At 42.8% G+C, this 18875-nt stretch overlaps 1 protein-coding gene across 10 annotated transcripts in view; it reads right to left on the minus strand.

The window, feature by feature from the left end:
* Positions 1–18875, minus strand: part of LOC113061884 (CMP-N-acetylneuraminate-beta-galactosamide-alpha-2,3-sialyltransferase 4-like) — a 41513-nt gene that overhangs the window by 9635 nt on the left and 13003 nt on the right. For 4 of the 10 annotated variants that reach the window (XM_026231384.1, XM_026231387.1, XM_026231386.1 and 1 more), the window contains exon 2: positions 4157–4228. In XM_026231384.1, coding sequence (XP_026087169.1) covers positions 4157–4178 — 22 coding nt within the window. In that variant the 5' untranslated portion in view covers positions 4179–4228. Of the gene's footprint in view, positions 1–4156; positions 4229–4594; positions 4711–8264; positions 9313–18875 lie in introns of those variants that run through there. The other 6 variants (XM_026231385.1, XM_026231381.1, XM_026231382.1 and 3 more) reach the window with 5 other exon arrangements.

The raw sequence follows: 18875 nt of genomic DNA on the forward strand, positions 1-18875 counted from the left end.
TTATCTTGCTCCACTGCTCACAATCTACCTCGGGTTAACTATTAATCCTGGGTATCTGTAAATAACGTTTGTTCTAATTTGCATATTTACAGAGGCAGTTTTATTGATTTTCATAATATAGCACTAAAAGCACTCCATTTATAATCACTAAAAAGCTGTCACCGACTTCAGTTCATCACGATCTCGGTCGCGATCTTATGTTCTGATGTTATCAATAAACCTCTTAAAATTGTGTTTACACATTGTCGGTCACCTTTATATGTCTAGTGCTTTATACAATAATGATTGTATCAAAGCAGTTACAACTATTATAATTAATTGATTAGTATTAGTTTATTTCGCTCTGTTACTGGCCAAACTAATCTTAAACAAATAAAGAAAAATACATGCAACATTAACCAACTGCACAAAACAAAAACATCAGGAAGGCTGAATGAATATCTCTTTATTAGTAGTAGTGTTTTATTACCTTAATTATATGTATTCTGCACTATGTCTGTAGGCTACTTTCTGTACTGGAGGCTCCTGACACCAAGACGAACTCCTTGTGTGTGTAAACACATTTGCAATAAAGATCTTTCTGATTCTGATGAAATGCAAATTCAATTTCTAACAGCAGGTGGCGCTTATAGAACAGTAGCAATAGAGCATCTCCTGGGTTATTGCTGTACACAGCACTGCGCTTATTAACACTTCTTTAATATGTATTAAACGAAGATAAGAGGAAAAAGAAAATGCCATCAAAACTTTTCTGAAGACATACATCCATATTAACCCCCACCCTTTTCCATAATTATGGTTTTCTTTCAGTATTTTGAGTATCGCAAACAATGAATTTGTTCTGTCTGGTACAGTATTTTCTCTGCTTGTGCGACTATTCTCTCCTCTTTGTGTCTGTCTTCAGTGAATCTGTCTTACAGATAATATATCATGATGATAACTATGTTTGTGTTACAGAATTACATACTTTCAGCCCATGTCCTAAATCACAACTCGCTTAGCAGGCTAAGTGCAATACCACATGAGTGCAAATGTGATACTTATCTTGGTAAGACTTTAGAATAGGTAACACCTATTAGTTGCTTATTAGCATGCATATTACTACAATATTAGCCATGTATTAGTGCTAAATAAGAACATATTAATGCCTTATTCTACTTGACCTTATTCTACATCCCTAATATTACCAAATACCTAAACCTAACAACTACCTAACTAACTACTAATAAGCAGCAAATAAAAAATGTATTGAGAGAAATGTAGTTAATAGTTAACAAGTGTTACCTATTCTATAGTGTTGCCCTTATCTTATACAGTTCATTAGGAAGTTAATATTGTGTATTTTAGAAACAATGTTGTCTGTTTTAATTTTGCCAACAAAATTATAAAGACAAATCAGAACTGTTCATCTCAGAGCAACCCACAGCATCATTTCTTAATCCACGTTTTGAACGAATTTTGTGAACCATTTGGCACGTTAACCCTTGGCATATGCATTGGGTTTGAAGTGGCACTGCACAGATCGATCGGTGTTTGACATCAAAGTACCGCGAGAGCGAATCAAAAGCACAAGGTGTCGTCTGCTCTCTAAGCTCTTGTGGTTCTTTGATGTCACACACTGACCCGTTTTAAGTCAAACGAGTCTAATGATTAAATGAACCATTTACTTCACTCCTGAATCAGCTATTTGAACGAAACAAAGAATGAATAAATGACTCGATGACTTATTCGTTAAGACATTTACCACCACCTACTGGCAATTTTAGTTTATTATTTAGAGTATCCTTTCATTAAAGAAACCATTTCATATTTTCATAGTAATAAATAATAATAAAATTAAGAAAATAAAATATTAAAGTTATAGTTCACCCAACCAAAAATGTCAATTCTGTCATCATTTACTCACATTGTCCAAAAGACAATGTGAGTAAGTTGCTGAACCTACTTTTTGTAATCTCTGTTTGATGCTTTACACAACAATGACGTTAAATTATCTTTTCAGAGTAATTTCTCCAAATTTGATGTGTGATTGATTAGATTCATTATTTACGACATCTTAATTAATTAGATACAAAATTTTAATCGCTTACCAGCTCTAATATATACAAATGTACTAATGATTTTTGAGTAAAAACAGAACAGAGCTGAATTTAAATCTGAAATTCAGATTTGATTATTTTGTCTATGTATGATGCAGTCTTTGTATCTACTGATAGAATTAAGTATTTTAGATGTGGCAGAACTGGGCATCTGCCTCGTGCCTGTTCCGAAAATAAAGGTACAAGTATGAAACATGACGTGATTGTTGAGAGGGTGGTGCAAGATGAGCAACGTGTTGCTGGTTCATCTGAGTCAGTATCTGTGTATCAAGTGCCTTACTAGCAAACAAATGTTCAAACCATGACTGAGATCATGGAAGATAATGATTCGACCGATAGAGATCAAAAAAGGTTGAATGTGAGCTTGCCTACAGAAGAATCCATGGACACGAAAAATAGTTTGACAAATGGTTTGTCTGGTATAGAAATCTTTATCAGATGATATTCATTTGTCAAAGTTGGAGATGGATCAAGCTGTCTTCAAAACTCCACTAATAAGAAGAAGGGTCAAAGCAAGCAAGATAAATACTGTAAGCATAGAACAAAAGAGCAACACAGATACAGTAATACTGAAAGTGAATTTTCTGACTTTGGGACTTCAAGTTGTTCGCAGAGTGAATGGAAATGTAATGATTACAGTGCTGATTAATTTTTTTTCTCTGAAACGGTTTGTGGGAAACACAATCAGAGTTTAATGAGTGAAGGCTGCATTTCTGGATAAAGAAGCATATCTCCTGAAATAAAAATAAATAATTCAAAATCAGCTGAAAAATAATGATGACAAAGTGGCATAACTCTTTTATCCTTATATTGGCTGTGTTTGCGTTTATTTTTCTTTCTTTACACATGGCAAATATTCATATGGCATCTTTAAATTAGGGCCGGGACTCGATTAAAAAAATTAATCTAATTAATTAGAGGCTTTGTAATTAATTAATCGAAATTAATCGCATTTTAATCGCATATAAATATTTGACATGAAAACAGTGAGAAGTAATTTTTTTTCACATGGATTTATAGTATACCATTGAATAATGACTGAATACATAAGCTTAAGCAACAAAATATTGTTTATTTTTGTTCAACCAAGTCTAGCAGATCAGTGCAATTTTTGCCATGAAGTGTAGCAATAGCATATTTAGAAACAATTTAGAAATAGTACATTTCAGAAATTCAGGTAGCTTATAGGTGCTGGAACCTTCTGTAAAGTGTTTTTTAAGTAAAACACAATACTGTCAATTACATTCAGAACATTGGAAACCATGACTATTAGAAAACATCTCTTTGTTGCTTCAGAGGCCATAACATACTAAGCGAACTCTCAATAACCTTGGCCAAAACAATAAAGAGTTCAACATAAACTGTTGCACCAACAAAATAATATATAGTTCAACATAAAGTGTAAAGTCCACGCTAGCTGCTTTATGTTTTACGTTGAGGTGATACTTGAGGCTCGATGTGCTGCAGGCTGCAGTGATATGCGGAGCGAACGCTAGTTGGTGCTTCAGTATAATCGGTCCGCCGAAACAAATCCAGTGAGAAACGTTCCGCGGTGCAAAAATAAGTTATTAAAAATGCGGGAATTTTTTTTTCTGTAATTAATTAATCTTAGTTAACGCGTTATTTTTTTGTGTAATTAATTAATCTCAATTAACGCGTTAAAGTCCCGGCCCTACTTTAAATGTAAACAGAGCCAGAGATGATAAAAAGAGAATGCAAAAAAACTAAACATAAACAACTTATTTTTTACAAAGAACATAGTGATGATACAAATGTTGCAAATTGGATTAAAGAATGGATATAGAACATCACATAGTGGAGAAGTTGGCATCTTGTTTGCGAATAATTTTACTCCAAGTTCTTTTAAAATCGCAGAATTTGAAATTGTGAAGAAGAGGCTTTTGAAAATTCAATCTCTCTTTGAAAAAAAAGTAGTAGTCCACAGATTTGTTTGTATTTATTTGTCTATTTTGCATAAAATTATTTAAAATACAGATTTTAAAATATCAGATTTTCCATATTTCCAATACTTTTGATGAGTGTGATTGAATACTCACTTTTGGCTGATTTTAAGGTCATCTTCACTCATGCCTTTGCCCTTTGATTGCTGAACTGCCCATACTGCTCTGCTGAGGAAACACAACATCACATCACTTGATGTAGAAACTACACCTTCACCCTCTCTCTCCTCTCTACGTGACATGTGCAATTCTAAATACCACAAAAAAACCCACAGAAGGCACACAGGAGGTTAAAAATAAAAGTCCTTGCAAGTGTTTCCCCTATCTGTTGAGTACATTTCACTTCCTCGCTTTTGATATGATAAATCCACTCTAAATTGTTTCTTTGTGTCTCAGTGTCAGAGTGAGAGTCAAAAATAGCTTAATTAAGGGGGTCATAGCATGCCAGTTTTACACAAGTTGATATAATTCTTTAGGGTCTACATGAAAAGTCTATACATTTCTCAATGGTAGTGTAAAAAAACACCAATTTACCCTGTCAAAATCAGCTCCGTTTTCAGCACATTACTCTAGTCCATGTTGCTTTACAATGCTAATGAGCTCTGCTGACCCCGCCCCTCTCTTCTGTGGGGTGACGAGGAGACTGTAAACTTCAGATTAGATTAGATTAGATTAGATTCAATTTTGCATTTAGCATCTAACCAGAAATGCAACAAACAGTAAGTACAGGATATAATGTGTCCACAATATGTTATAAATGTACAATAAATACACAGATAAGGCAGGACTATGGAAATAATTAGCAGATTATTAAATATTATCAGCATGATATACAAATAGGTGTAATATACAGCAATGGACAGTAAAAAGGTCCATAGAAAAATCCAGTGTGCAAATGAATCATTCAGTATTCTGGACGAACAGACAGTAGTGCAAGTAATAAAGCGATTTGCAAAGATTCATTTAAAAAAGCCTCATACTCAGTTCTTCTGTAGATGAAGCTGGATCACGAATGATTTGTGCAAACTTAAAGAGCCACACAGATGGGAAATCAAAAATGACCTGTATTACAGTGTATGATGTAGCTGTCCATCTGTGTAAACAACGTGCAAATAATTAAACCAAAAAGTACACGATTTATAAAGTTATTGGCTTCTAAAGTAAGGAGTCGACTCTGAATCGCTGAAACGAGTCGTTATAGATTTCAAATCTTTTGCCCATCTCTATGTACGTCACTAGGAGCACTTTGCATAAAAATCTCCGCCTACCGTCTGGAGAGAAACGGAACTATGACCTGCCCCACCCCCCCCCCCCCCCCCCACACACACAGACGCTCTGGTTGGTGTGATAGCATCATGTCGAGGAGACAGTGTGTTTTATTTTCACTGCCAAAGAATGAAGATCAGAAGAACCAATGGCTAAAATTAATTTTCACCACATTACCAGAGCAGTACAACAAATCCCTTTTGTTGTGTTCACAACATTTCACTGATGACTGCTTTTCTAATCTCGGTGAGTACAGCGGGATTTTCAAAGCGTTTGGCCATAAAAGAGGGTTCATTACCAACTTTATTTAGAACAATGAGCATCCCCGAATCACAACGCGAAGTATGATTATGAAGTTATGTGTCTGTTTTCTCCCGAGCATCTTATCAGTATGTGTGCTGTCTGCAGCCTTTGTCTGCGCTGATCGTCATGTACAAACACGTCATTAAAATGAAGTGTAACTCCGTGAATACTCAACGAAGAGACATGAGAGAGATATCTATAGAAAGCTTGACATGTCTACTTTGAAACTAAACAAGTGCTGCTAACAGATATTCTGTGATAAAGTAATCCATGTGAAAACAACGCGGTGTCTGTTTTTCATTTCTCCCTTCATTCTAATGTGACCACACCCCCACGCTGAACGCGCTATTCAGATTCAAACTGAAGCGTGCGGCTTCAATACGCACACACAGAAGAAAAAGCAGCTGGACTGTTCAAGTTTTTTATTTAACTGTTTGCTTCGCGGTGAGAGGAATAAGACATAATTCACCCCAAACAGATGCTAACGCATAGTTTACCGTGGAGGTGTGTGCGGAACAACCAATCCAAACTGCTTATGTTAGTTGACCAATCAGAACACAGTATGCTACAGAAAGGTGGGTTTAAGGAAACTGAATCTTTTGAACAGCTTCGCGCGAACCGTTTGGGGATCTCTGAGAATTGAGGTAATTTTAAAATGACATTTTGACAAAATGACAATGTTTTTTAACCTTGGATGGATTTAAACCTAATGTACAGGACTTATAAACAGTGATAGGAAGCTTAGAATTTTCATCTTACTGGCTCTTTAAATGCATTTAGGCAGATCGGGGATCAGCGCATTTCCTTCAAAAACAAAAGTATGTTAATCCTCTGCTCAGATGCTGGCAGTAAATGACTATGTTTATAATTACATCTATCAACAGAACACCTCAGATGCTTAATCTGAGACTTTCAGATGCTTAAAATAAGGCTTAAACCAAACCAGAACGTCGTTTAGTTCTGGTGTGGTTGGAAGAATCTGTTAAAGAAAAGTAATCAGCAACATTAATGACTAACTGAAGTTGAAAAAGTGAAAAGGCATAAAAGGACCCCTTTAACTCCCCCCAGGACTGTTTAAGCTGCACAGATTGGCAAGTGTTTATAAATGCTTGTGTTGATTAAGATGAACTTAAAGAGACTGTGTCAGCTTATGTTACTTTCTGTGAGGACCTTGTTATCCCCAATAAAGAAATAAGCATCTATTCAAAAATAAAGTTGAGTATATGTTTAATACTGGAAATTTTCGTTCTGCATGGGAGGGGTGAAGTCCTTAATGGGGATGCATTGTAAGAAATGTGATATTTCTTTTGACAGGAAGCTTGACTTCGTCTTGCCAATGTTTTTAATTGTTTGAATGTTCATAAGTTAATCAGGAACTGGCATCTTTTAAAAACGCTTCCTTTGAGCAAAATAGTGTTGATAGGGATACATTCTTAAACTTTTCCCTGGTGTTAAAGAGAGGAAAAGTCCAGGCCATAAAGGAAGGAATCTATTATTGAACCTGTGCCTAAGAATGATGTACCACACTGTTTAAATGAGTACAGGCCAGTAGCACGTGCCTCTTTGATTATGAAAACATTTGAGAAGGTTGTGAAGGATAAGCTTTTTACCATGGTACAGGAACATTTAGATCCGTTTAGCACATCTTGAGGGTGCAAAGACTTTAGTGCGATTAGTTTTTATTGATTTATCCAGACTAATATCTTAGCAGAAATTTTAAATAGGGTTTATAATATTGATTGGGCTGATAAATTGGCTGATGGTGTTTTTAACTGATAGGTCTCAGCTTGGTCATGGTCCTGTACTGACATATTTTTTCGACTTGTGTAAACTGTCCTTTCTGGACACCAATGTACTTAAAACTAAAAATATGATTATAGATTTTAGAAAGAATCCTACACTCATCTCTCCTTTGGACATTAATGATCATGTTGTTGAGGTTGTACATCAATTTAAATATCTTGGTACTGTAACAGATGAAAAGTTGACCATTGAGGCTCATGTGGATGCTTTGTGAAAGAAAGCCTGTTCTACCTGTGGAAACTTTGCAGTTTTAAAGTGAATAGTACTTTCATGAAGATGTTTTACTCTTTAATCTGTCATTACTTTCTTTCTAATCTATGTGTTGTTATGGGTCACTAAATGTTAAAAACAGAAACAGATTGCAGACTGCGGCTGTCTGTTATCCTCCATTCAGCAATCAAACTGCGTGTCATTCAGTTACTACAGTCAAAACCATGAAACTGTCTTCAAGAGCGCACAGTCATAGACATCATGTAGGTAGACGCCCTATTGGCCGCTGAACGCTAAGATTTGCGTCCGCCATTTTAAACCGGTCGTACTCCTAGTTTCATTGCGTAGCAGCAGTTAAGATACCAAAGCACTGTGCATCATTTTCCTGTTCTAATCGGTGGACCATCACAAGTAGGGTGTCAGGATTCCACCATCATCATCACTCCCTCCACCCACTCGCTTGTCATCCCCTGAATATTAATTGTCATCACCTGCATCTCTTCATCCTCATCACGTCACCTGCTATCCTTCATCACTGCTCACCCTTATATACCCGCCTCAACCTTCAGTCTCCGTCTGATCTCGTCATTACATGGCTTACAGACTCTGTCTCAACACTCACCTGAGAATCCGCGAATCTTCTGAGAACCCTCAAAGATTGGTCCGTCTTCTTCTGCCTTCAGTCCTCCTTCGGTGATCCCACTTCCACTTCCTGTGATTAGAGATCGTTCAGTAAATCGATATTGGTCCATACTCGCTCTCATTCTGATATTCCCGTCTGGTTCGGAGCATTCTGCAAATAAAACTCTCAAACTGACCATCCTGTCTGCCTCCTGTCTCGTCCGTGACAGAAGATCAGACCGAAGATGCAGAATCCTACGGAGCCTGGAGGGAATCCATCTCAAGACCCGTTTGCCGAACTAGTGCGAGCAGTGTGCCAGTCAATCCGCTCATCTTTACCGGACAACCCTTCCGCCATCCCCGAAGCCATCCTTCACTCTGCACGCCGACACCAACTTCCGCAAACACCCGCTACTTCGCCGGCTGCCTCTGCGAGTCCCATGGCCCGACCAGCGCCGTTCAGTGGTGAGGCGGAGGATTGCAGTGGTTTTTTGCTTCAGGTTTCACTATATTTCCAAATGCAAGCACATCAGTTTACCGACGATTCCGCCCGGGTGGCCTTTATTATTTCCCTACTCTCTGGCAGAGCTCTCCAGTGGGCACAATCCCTTTGGAATTCAGATTCCCCAGTGTTAAAGTCCCTGTCAGGTTTCATATCTCATTTTAAGGAAGTCTTTGGCCAGGCAGTTTCAGATCTCTCAGTCCATGATCAGCTTTACAATCTCCGTCAAGGAAACTCCTCTGTCAGCACGTATGCCCTCCAGTTTCGCACCCTGGCGGCATCCTGTGGCTGGAACGAGTCGGCCCTAATTACCGCTTTCCGCCACGGCCTGAATCCGAACATCCGTCAGCTATTGGTTGTTTATGATGACTCCATGGGAATTGAGAACCTCATTCAAAAGACCATTCGAGTTTCTCAACGTTTATCTGCCTGTGACAATCCATCTACCGCTGTCAGTCCTCCGTCCTCAATTCCCATTGCTTCTCCTCCAGCACCTGAACCTATGCAAGTGGACTCCACCCATCTCACTCCTTCTGAGCGCCAGCGTCGCATCCAGCTTCACCTCTGTCTGTACTGCGGGAGCGACAATCATCTCATCTGCTCCTGTCCTGTTCGACCTCAACGTTCTGCGGTAAGCTCCATTCAGATCCCTCCTAAAGTGGAATCTTTAAACCGTACCATGGTTCATCTGTTAACCCCCCATATCTGTGTCTCAGCGCAAGCCCTCCTCGACTCCGGTTCAGCGGGGAACTTCATTTCAACCCAGCTCCTCCAAAAACTGAATGTCCGCAAGCACCGCAGCCTTCAAGAGCTCAGAGTTCAAACCATCCAAGGAAAGCCGCTAGGTCGAGGTTGAATCAGTCATGTCTCTCCCACATTAATGCTCCGCATTGGCTGTTTACACGCAGAAGAGATCTCATTCTTGGTGCTGGAGGAGTCTACTGCTGAGCTCATCCTGGGACGCCCCTGGTTGATCCAACATCAGCCCACCATTGACTGGAAATCCGGGGAGGTTCTTCGTTGGGGAGAAAACTGTACACATACCTGTCTAGCTCCAGTCAAGAGGAACCCGAAAGCCCTATCTTCCCCCTCTTCTTCGTCTTCCGTGCTCAAACCCAAACTTCCAGTTTGTTCGACTTCAGTTGAGAGTCCAGAGGTCCAGCATCAAGTAGAGATTCCTGCTGAATACAGGGGGTTCCAGGATGTGTTCAGCAAGCAGTTGGCGACCAAGTTACCACCTCATCGGCCATGGGACTGCGCCATCGACCTGCTACCTGGAGCCACTCTACCTAAAGGCCGTATCTACCCTCTCTCCATCCCGGAACAGAAGGCCATGGAGGAGTATGTGAAAGAAGCCCTTCAGCAGCAGTTCATCCGTCCATCGGTTTCACCCGCCGCTTCCAGCTTCTTTTTCGTGGCTAAGAAGGATGGAGGCTTGAGACCATGTATTGATTACTGCCATCTGAACTCCCAAACGGTCAAATTTCGTTACCCCCTTCCTCTGGTCCCAGCAGCCCTGGAACAACTACGTGGGGCCCGTATATTCTCCAAGTTGGATCTGCGCAGTGCATACAACTTAATCCGTATCCGTCGGGGTGACGAGTGGAAGACTGCTTTCGTCACCCCTTCCGGCCACTATGAATACAGGGTAATGCCTTTCGGCCTATCCAACGCCCCTGCAATCTTTCAAAATTACATGAATGAAGTGTTCCGAGAGTACCTCAATAGATTTGTTGTAGTTTACTTGGATGATATCCTCATCTACTCATCATCACTTCCTGAACACAGACGCCATGTCACTCTGGTCCTGCAGAAATTGAGAGCCCATCAGTTGTTCCTGAAATTGGAGAAATGTGAATTTCACACCACGTCGGTACAGTTTTTGGGCTATATCATAAATCGGCATGGAGTGCAAATGGACCAGAGGAAGGTGGATACCATCCGGAACTGGCCGCAGCCCACTACTGTGAAAGAGCTTCAAAGATTCCTCGGATTTGCCAACTTTTATAGAAGATTCATCCATAACTACAGCATTATCAGTGCTCCTCTGACCTCCTCTTTGAAGGGCCAGACCAAGTCTCTATCCTTCTCCTCCGAAGCCATCCAAGCCTTCCAACAACTAAACGACGCCTTTTCAACCGCTCCCGTCCTCGCCCATCCTAACCCAAATCTGCCATTCGTCGTCGAGGTTGATGCGTCTTCTACTGGAGTAGGAGCAGTCCTCTCCCAGCGGCAGGGTGAACCTTCCAGACTCCATCCATGTGCCTTCTTCTCCAAGAAGCTGTCCCCGGCGGAGCGAAACTATGACATCGGAAATCGGGAACTGCTTGCAATCAAGCTTGCCTTGGAAGAGTGGAGGCATTGGCTGGAGGGAGCCAATCACCAATTTCAAGTAATCACCGATCATCGTAATCTGGAATACCTCAAAGAAGCCAAGAGGCTCAATCCTCGTCAGGCCCGCTGGGCTCTCTTCTTCACCCGTTTTGATTTCGTTGTTACCTACCGACCCGGCTGTAAGAATGGAAAAGCTGACGCTCTCTCACGCCTCCATCATTCCTCGTCTGAGGAGTACCGCCCCGAACCCATTCTCCCTCCAGCCGTGTTCGCCTGTCCAATCCTCTGGGACATAGACGATCAAATATCCCAGGAAAACCGTCTCCATCCCGCTCCGCCGGGAGGTCCAGAGGGGCTCACCTTTGTACCTCAACAATTCCGCACCGCCCTTCTGGACTCTGCTCATACAGCTCCGGGCTCTGGACATCCAGGTAGCAGGCGTACCCTCTCGCTCCTCAGTCAACGGTACTGGTGGCCATCTATCTCCAAAGATGTCTCCCGGTTTGTCCAAGGGTGCTCAGTCTGCGTCATCTCTAACACGCCCAGAAAACTCCCGGAGGGTAAACTCGTACCTCTTCCTATTCCCCGTCGTCCATGGTCTCACCTTGGTGTAGACTTCATGACTGACCTTCCTAAATCTAACAACTTCACCTGTATTCTAGTTGCAGTGGATCGGTTCTCGAAGGCTTGCAAGCTGATCCCCTTACCTAGACTCCCTACCGCCTTTGAGACCGCGGAGGCTTTGTTCCATCATGTTTTCAGAAATTTTGGAATTCCCGAAGATATAGTATCGGATAGGGGTCCGCAGTTCATATCTCGAGTATGGCAAGCCTTCTTCCGACTACTTGGGGTGACTGTTAGTCTCTCCTCAGGATACCACCCTCAGACGAACGGCCAGACTGAGCGGAAGATCCAGGAGATAGGACGGTACCTCAGGTCATATTGCCACCAGTACCAGGACAGCTGGAGTCGCTACCTCCCCTGGGCCGAATACGCCCAGAATTCTCTCAGGCAATCCACCACCGGGCTCACTCCTTTTCAATGTATCCTGGGTTTTCAACCTCCTCTATTCCCTTGGTCTGGGGAGCCCTCGGAGGTTCCAGCCGTTGACTATTGGTTCCATCAGAGCGAGAGGGTATGGGACTCAGCTCACGTTCACCTCCAACAGGCAGTGCGAAGGCACAAGACCCAAGCCGATCGTCAACGGACAGACCCTCCCCAGTACCAACCGGGGCAGAAGGTGTGGCTTTCAACCCGTGACATCCGCCTTCGCCTGCCCTGCCGTAAGCTGAGTCCCCGATACATCGGACCATTTACCGTGCAGAGGCAGCTGAATGAAGTCACTTACAGGCTCAACCTTCCACCTCATTACAAGTTTTCACCTTCATTCCACGTCTCCTTGTTAAAGCCTTTCATTGACCCTGTCACTTCTCCTCCCTCAGATCCAGGACCTAGGGACTTACCTCCTCCTCCTGTTCCAGTAGAAGAGGAGCCTATCTACCGTGTCCGCAACATCATGGATTCGTGGCGACGAGGCCCCCGGCTAGAATACCTAGTAGACTGGGAGGATTATGGCCCCGAGGAACGCTCATGGGTACCCCGCGAAGATATCCTGGACCCAACCCTCCTCACCCAGTTTCATGCAGACCATCCTGATCGTCCTGCACCCAGAGGTCGTGGTAGGCCTCGCCGTCGCCAATACCCCTCTTCTCAAGCGTCAAGAGCCGCCTCGGGAGGGGGGGGTACTGTCAGGATTCCACCATCATCATCACTCCCTCCACCCACTCGCTCGTCATCCCCTGAATATTAATTGTCATCACCTGCATCTCTTCATCCTCATCACCGTCACCTGCTATCCTTCATCACTGCTCACCCTTATATACCCGCCTCAACCTTCAGTCTCCGTCTGATCTCGTCATTACATGGCTTACAGACTCTGTCTCAACACTCACCTGAGAATCCGCGAATCTTCTGAGAACCCTCAAAGATTGGTCCGTCTTCTTCTGCCTTCAGTCCTCCTTCGGTGATCCCACTTCCACTTCCTGTGATTAGAGATCGTTCAGTAAATCGATATTGGTCCATACTCGCTCTCATTCTGATATTCCCGTCTGGTTCGGAGCATTCTGCAAATAAAACTCTCAAACTGACCATCCTGTCTGCCTCCTGTCTCGTCCGTGACATAGGGGTCGGGGGATTACTTTTCACAATTAAGATTTAACATTACTATCTACATTACTATCTGCAAGGGCAAGACAACCCTGCACAGATTACCAAAAAAAAAAAAAACACATCAAGGGACCAGTGGACGGAGTCTATTTTTAAAGAGCATCGATGGAGTTGTGCAAGTGTTTTTGTCTGTTCCCTGCATTTCGAAGATGCTTGTTTTACAAACAAGGCCCAGTTTGACACCGGATTTGCATATCGTTTATTTCTTAAGGATAATGCAATCCCAATTAAAAAGGGTCACGATCGTGTGTTGGAACCGCAGGCGGTGAGTAAAACTGCTTAAAATATCTCTGTGTTGTTAACTAAGCTATCGGCGCGTAAGCACATCAAGTAAACCTTGTACACCTTTAAAGAAAAAAAAAAGACGACATAAAGTGGAACTTAGTCATTTTCCAAAACCGCTAAGTGTAACGGAGGCCAGCGAGTAGTGCTGTGCAGGTAAACCTCCCCGATCTCAAGAGACGCACTAGAAACAGACGCTAGTGGCTGTAGCCATTTAGCCTCCTTGTTAGAGGAGATCCGGGTTCAAGCCCCGCTCGGAGCGAGTGCGAGGAGCGTCAGAAAGGACCCGGGAGATAGGGGTTACATTAGCATACATAAGCCCCCCCCCCCCCCCCCCCCCCCCCCTTAAATCCAGAGCATTGAGAACGAGCAAGGATCTTTGATAGTACTGTATTGAAATCGTAGCTAGCTAAGGTTAGCTAGACTATGTACGTATCTCCCTCCCTCAACTCAAGTGTTTTCCAAATAACTTACTGTAATGATACAAAATTCCTAATCATCCGGAAGAAGGAGGCGGGAACCGGCGGACAATCCAATTACATTTTAATAATTCAAAATAAACACAAAACAGCGCACCAGCCCCTCGCGGACGACTGGTGCGCGCAAATAAAAACCAAAACATAAAATATGGCCCAGGCCTGGTCCTCTCTCGTCCTTCACGGTCGTCGCTCCAGTTTTATATCCTTCCATCTCCTACGTTGGACTCGAAACCGGCGGTGGGGCGCAGGTGCAGCGCATCTCCAATCACTACACCTGGCCTCACTCCTCGTTCCCACGTCTCTCGGCCCCGCCCCACTCGCCACACTTACTATTACTATTCAGATCAGAAAGAAGTTCGAAAGCACTTGTTAGAAGCACGAAACTTACTTTTAGCATTAGGTAACGTTAAGTTCCTATTACCAACACAATCCAATCGCTGGTTATGACACAATCGTTAGTCTATTTTTTACAAAAAAATGCTTCTACGGGACCATTACTTAAGATATAAGGTAATGGAGCCCTTTATACATTTCAATACTCAGATCCTTTTTCTACGCAGCCATGGTGTTGTAAATGATGCAGTATGTGGTCTGGCATTGTCATGTTGGAAAATGTAAGATCTTCCCTTAAAGAAACAATGTCTGGATGGGAGCATATGTTGTTCTAGAACTTGGATATACCTTTCAGCATTGATGGTGCTTTTCCAGCTGCCCATGCCACACACACTAGGGCTGCACGATGTGTCGTTTAAGCATCGATATCACGATGTACGAATCCACGATAGTCACATCGCAGGATGTGCGATGTAGGCTGTCTTGGTTGATACGTTAATCATTAACTGTATGGGCCAGAGAGAACGCGCACGAGAGAGAGAGAGAGCGTGAGAGAAAGAGAAAGAGAGAGAGAGAGCGCGAGAGAGAGAGAGAGAGAGAGAGAACGCGAAAGAGAGAGAGAGAGCGCCGCACACTCAACGTCTTCAAACAACACGAGCGCTGTCTTGCTCTCTCCCTCACGCATATTAATCAATTGAAACGATGGTGTCGATGTTTAAATCATTTAAAATGAGAATGTAAGTGTGCTCACCCCATTTTTGTTTGTAAGAGAAAATTAGATTAGATTTCATTTCGCAATATATATCGCAGAAAAATTAAATATCGCAATGTAATTTTTTCCCAATATCGTGCAGCCCATCAGAGATGCAGGCTTCTGAACTGAGCGCTGATAACAACTTGGGTTGTCCTTGTCCTCTTTATTCCGGATGACATGGCGTCCCAGTTTTCCAAAAAGAACTTCAAATTTTGATTTGTCTGACCACAGAACAGTTTTCCACTTTGCCACAGTCCATTTTAAATGAGCCTTGGCCCAGAGAAAATGCCTGCGCTTCTGGATCATGTTTAGATATGGCTTCTTTTTTGACCTATAGAATTTTAGCTGGCAACGACCATGACCCTTACTCACAGAGATTGTTCCAGATTCTCTGAATATTTGGATGATATTATGCACTATAGATGATAATAACTTCAAACTCTTTGCAATTTTTCTCTGAGAAACTCCTTTCTGATATTCCTCAACTAATTTTCGACATAGCATTGGGTGAATCGGTGATCCTCTGCCCATCTTGACTTTTGAGAGACACTGCCACTCTGAGAGGCTCTTTTTATACCCAATCATGTTCCCAATTGACCTAATAAGTTGCAAATTGGTCCTCCAGCTGTTGCTTATATGTACATTTAAATTTTCCAGCCTCTCATTGCTACCTGTCCTAACTTTTTTTGAATGTGTAGCTCTCATAAAATCCAAAATGAGCCAATATCTGGCATGACATTTAAAAATGACTCACTTTCAACATTTGATATGTTATCTATATTCAATTGTGAATAAAATATACGTTTATGAGATTTGTAAATTATTACATTCCTTTGTTATTCACAATTTGTAGAGTGTCCCAACTTTTTTTGGAATCGGGTTTGTACAAAAATGTAAAATGTCAAAAATGACATGGTTGCTAAATTAAGGGCACAACAATGTTTTCCAATTACCAATAATAATAATAATAATAATAATAATAATAATAATAATAATACACTGATTTACTTGTTTTCTGTAAGAATTCCTACAATTTACTAAAATTCACAGGGATGTATTAAACATGTGAAATTAATCATTGCTCAATCAATGTCTTGCAGCATTACTGTGGAAATCATTGAATCATTAAGGGTTTGTAAACTCCCACAAAAGCATAAAGAAAACAAGGACGATCCATTATCACAGACCATAAAAACCAATGCATGTCATCCTAAATAAATAATATATATATATATATATATATATATATATATATATATATATATATATATATATAATGTTTTTGCACTGCAGTGTTTCAGAGTCTCTCATTCATTTTGATGAAGGAAATAACAATAAAACCACTTGGCCACACAAGCAATGGCATTACCACTGAAGTAGTATACTTCTTTATAGATGTTTCATTTTTACAATGTAGTAAAAACAACAGAACAAAACAGTCAAGATAATCAGATAAAACGTTCAGAATTTAATGTCCAACTGTCACGTACGGGAACACAGGAGACGGAAGATCCAAGTGTAGTGTGGTTTATTAAGGGTTATCCAAATCAGAGTCAAAAACAAGCCGGGGTCGTTACCAACATCAATCCAAACAGAAACAAACAAACAGGAACAAGAACAGGAACACCAGGACTAGGAAACGCGTGGAAACTAGGTGACGGAAAGTAAGGACTCCATGACAAAAACAGAAACAGAATGGTTTAAATAGGCAGGATAATGACTATGAAAGTGAAGACACCCGAGTGCAATTAACAGGTTTGCAATTACCGTGATGAAGGGACAAGGCTTGTGGGAATAGTAGTGCCTGCGGTGAGGTGCCTATGGGGAAGTGAGACCACTAGTGGACACTCAGGGAAACAGAGACCAGACAGGGTGACATTACCCCCTCCTCCACAGAGCAGCTACCAGATGCTCCACCCGAAACCAAGAAGAGACCAAGGAACACAGAGACCAGGAGGGAGGTGGAGTGGCGTAGGACCAGTGGGAGGGACGGAGGGCCAGGTAAAAATGGGGAAGTTCAGTAGCCCAGGGCCGAACAGACCGGGCAGTAATCCAGGGTGGAGCAAGGTGGAACTGGAGCCATGCGGTTGAGTCAGAAACCCACCAGGGCGGCGCAGAAGACCATCACATCCGTGCGGTCATAACAGAGGCCCACCAGGGCAGCGCAGAAGACCACCACATCCGTGCGGTCGAGACAGAAGCCCACCAGGGCAGCGCAGAAGACCACCACAGCCGTGCGGTGGAGACAGGAGCCCACAAGGGCGGCACCGAGGACCACCACAGTGGGATCGATAATACATGAGAGCAAGTCTGGATAGGCAAGTCTGAAACAGAGAACATGAACAAGTTAAGGGTGTCCTCCGTGGCCACGACAGGATCAGTCGAGCGCTCAGAGAGTTTGGCTGAGAGGTGGAGAGGCGCTGGTAGTTCAGCAGAGACATGGAGAGGCTTTGGTAGTTCAGCAGAGACCTGGAGAACCTTTGGTAGTTCAGCAGAGACGTGGAGAAGCTCTGGTAATTCCGCAGAGTTTAGACTGGATTCAGGAAGATCAATGGTGACTTGACTCTGCTCATGAAGATCATTGGTGACCTGACTCTGCTCATAAAGATCATTGGTGACCTTGCATTTGCTCATGAAGATCAATGGTGACTTCCCTTTGCCCATGAAGATCAATGGTGACTTGCCTTTGACCATGAAGAACCCTGGCGACTTGACTTTGCCCATGAAGATCATTGGTGACTTGACTTTGCCCATGAAGATCATTGGTGACTTGACTTTGTCCATGAAGATCACTGGTGACTTGCCTTTGCACATGAAGATCAATGGTGACTTGGATTTGCCCATGAAGATCATTGGTGGCTTGACTTTGTCCATGAAGATCACTGGTGACTTGCCTTTGCACATGGAGATCAATGGTGACTTGAATTTCCCCATGAAGAACACCAGTGACATGACTCTGTCCTTGAAGATCACCAGTGACTTGACTTGACCCCTGAGGTCTAACTGTGGTAGTGCTTAACTCAAGAGTGTCAACGGTGACTAGACCTGACTCTGGAGTGTCAACGGCGACTTGACCTGACTCTGGAGTGTCAATGGTGACTTGACCTGACTCTGGAGGGTCAATGTGACTTGCCCTGACTCTGGAGGGTCAACGGTGACTTGCCCTGACTCTGGAGGGTCAACGGGAACCTGACTCGACTCTGGAGGGTCAACTGTGGCTGTCATCCCATCTTGGGCAGTGGCACTGGGCTGGCGGCCATCTTGCGCCGTGGCTCTCGGCTGGCGGCCATCTTGTGCTGGCGGCCCTACTGTCTGTAGACCCCGGTCTAGAGTCGGCCATCCCACCGAGAGAGACAGGTGTGGCTGAGTCATTCCACCGAGATCGATGCTGTAGGTAACTGGTGAACCCCCAAAAATCCAGTATCTCCAGCCCCTTTATCTCCCACCCAGGTAAAGGGTCATCCAGGCAGTCGTTGAAAAGGTCCATCAGGGCCACATTGTTATACCCCATCCCCACTGCCATTGTCCAGAACATTTGCGCCAAGGCCCCCACCTCACTCCCCTTTTGACGGAGAGTGGTTAGGTTAGAAAGTCTCCCCATCCGCTCCTTTATGGTGGCTGGGGAACGTATACAAAATCCCACACCGCTGGATCTTAGCATGATGGAGTCCTTCTGTCACGTACGGGAACACAGGAGACGGA

This window comes from Carassius auratus, chromosome 43 (genome assembly GCF_003368295.1).
Source record: "Carassius auratus strain Wakin chromosome 43, ASM336829v1, whole genome shotgun sequence".
NCBI lineage: Eukaryota > Metazoa > Chordata > Actinopteri > Cypriniformes > Cyprinidae > Carassius > Carassius auratus.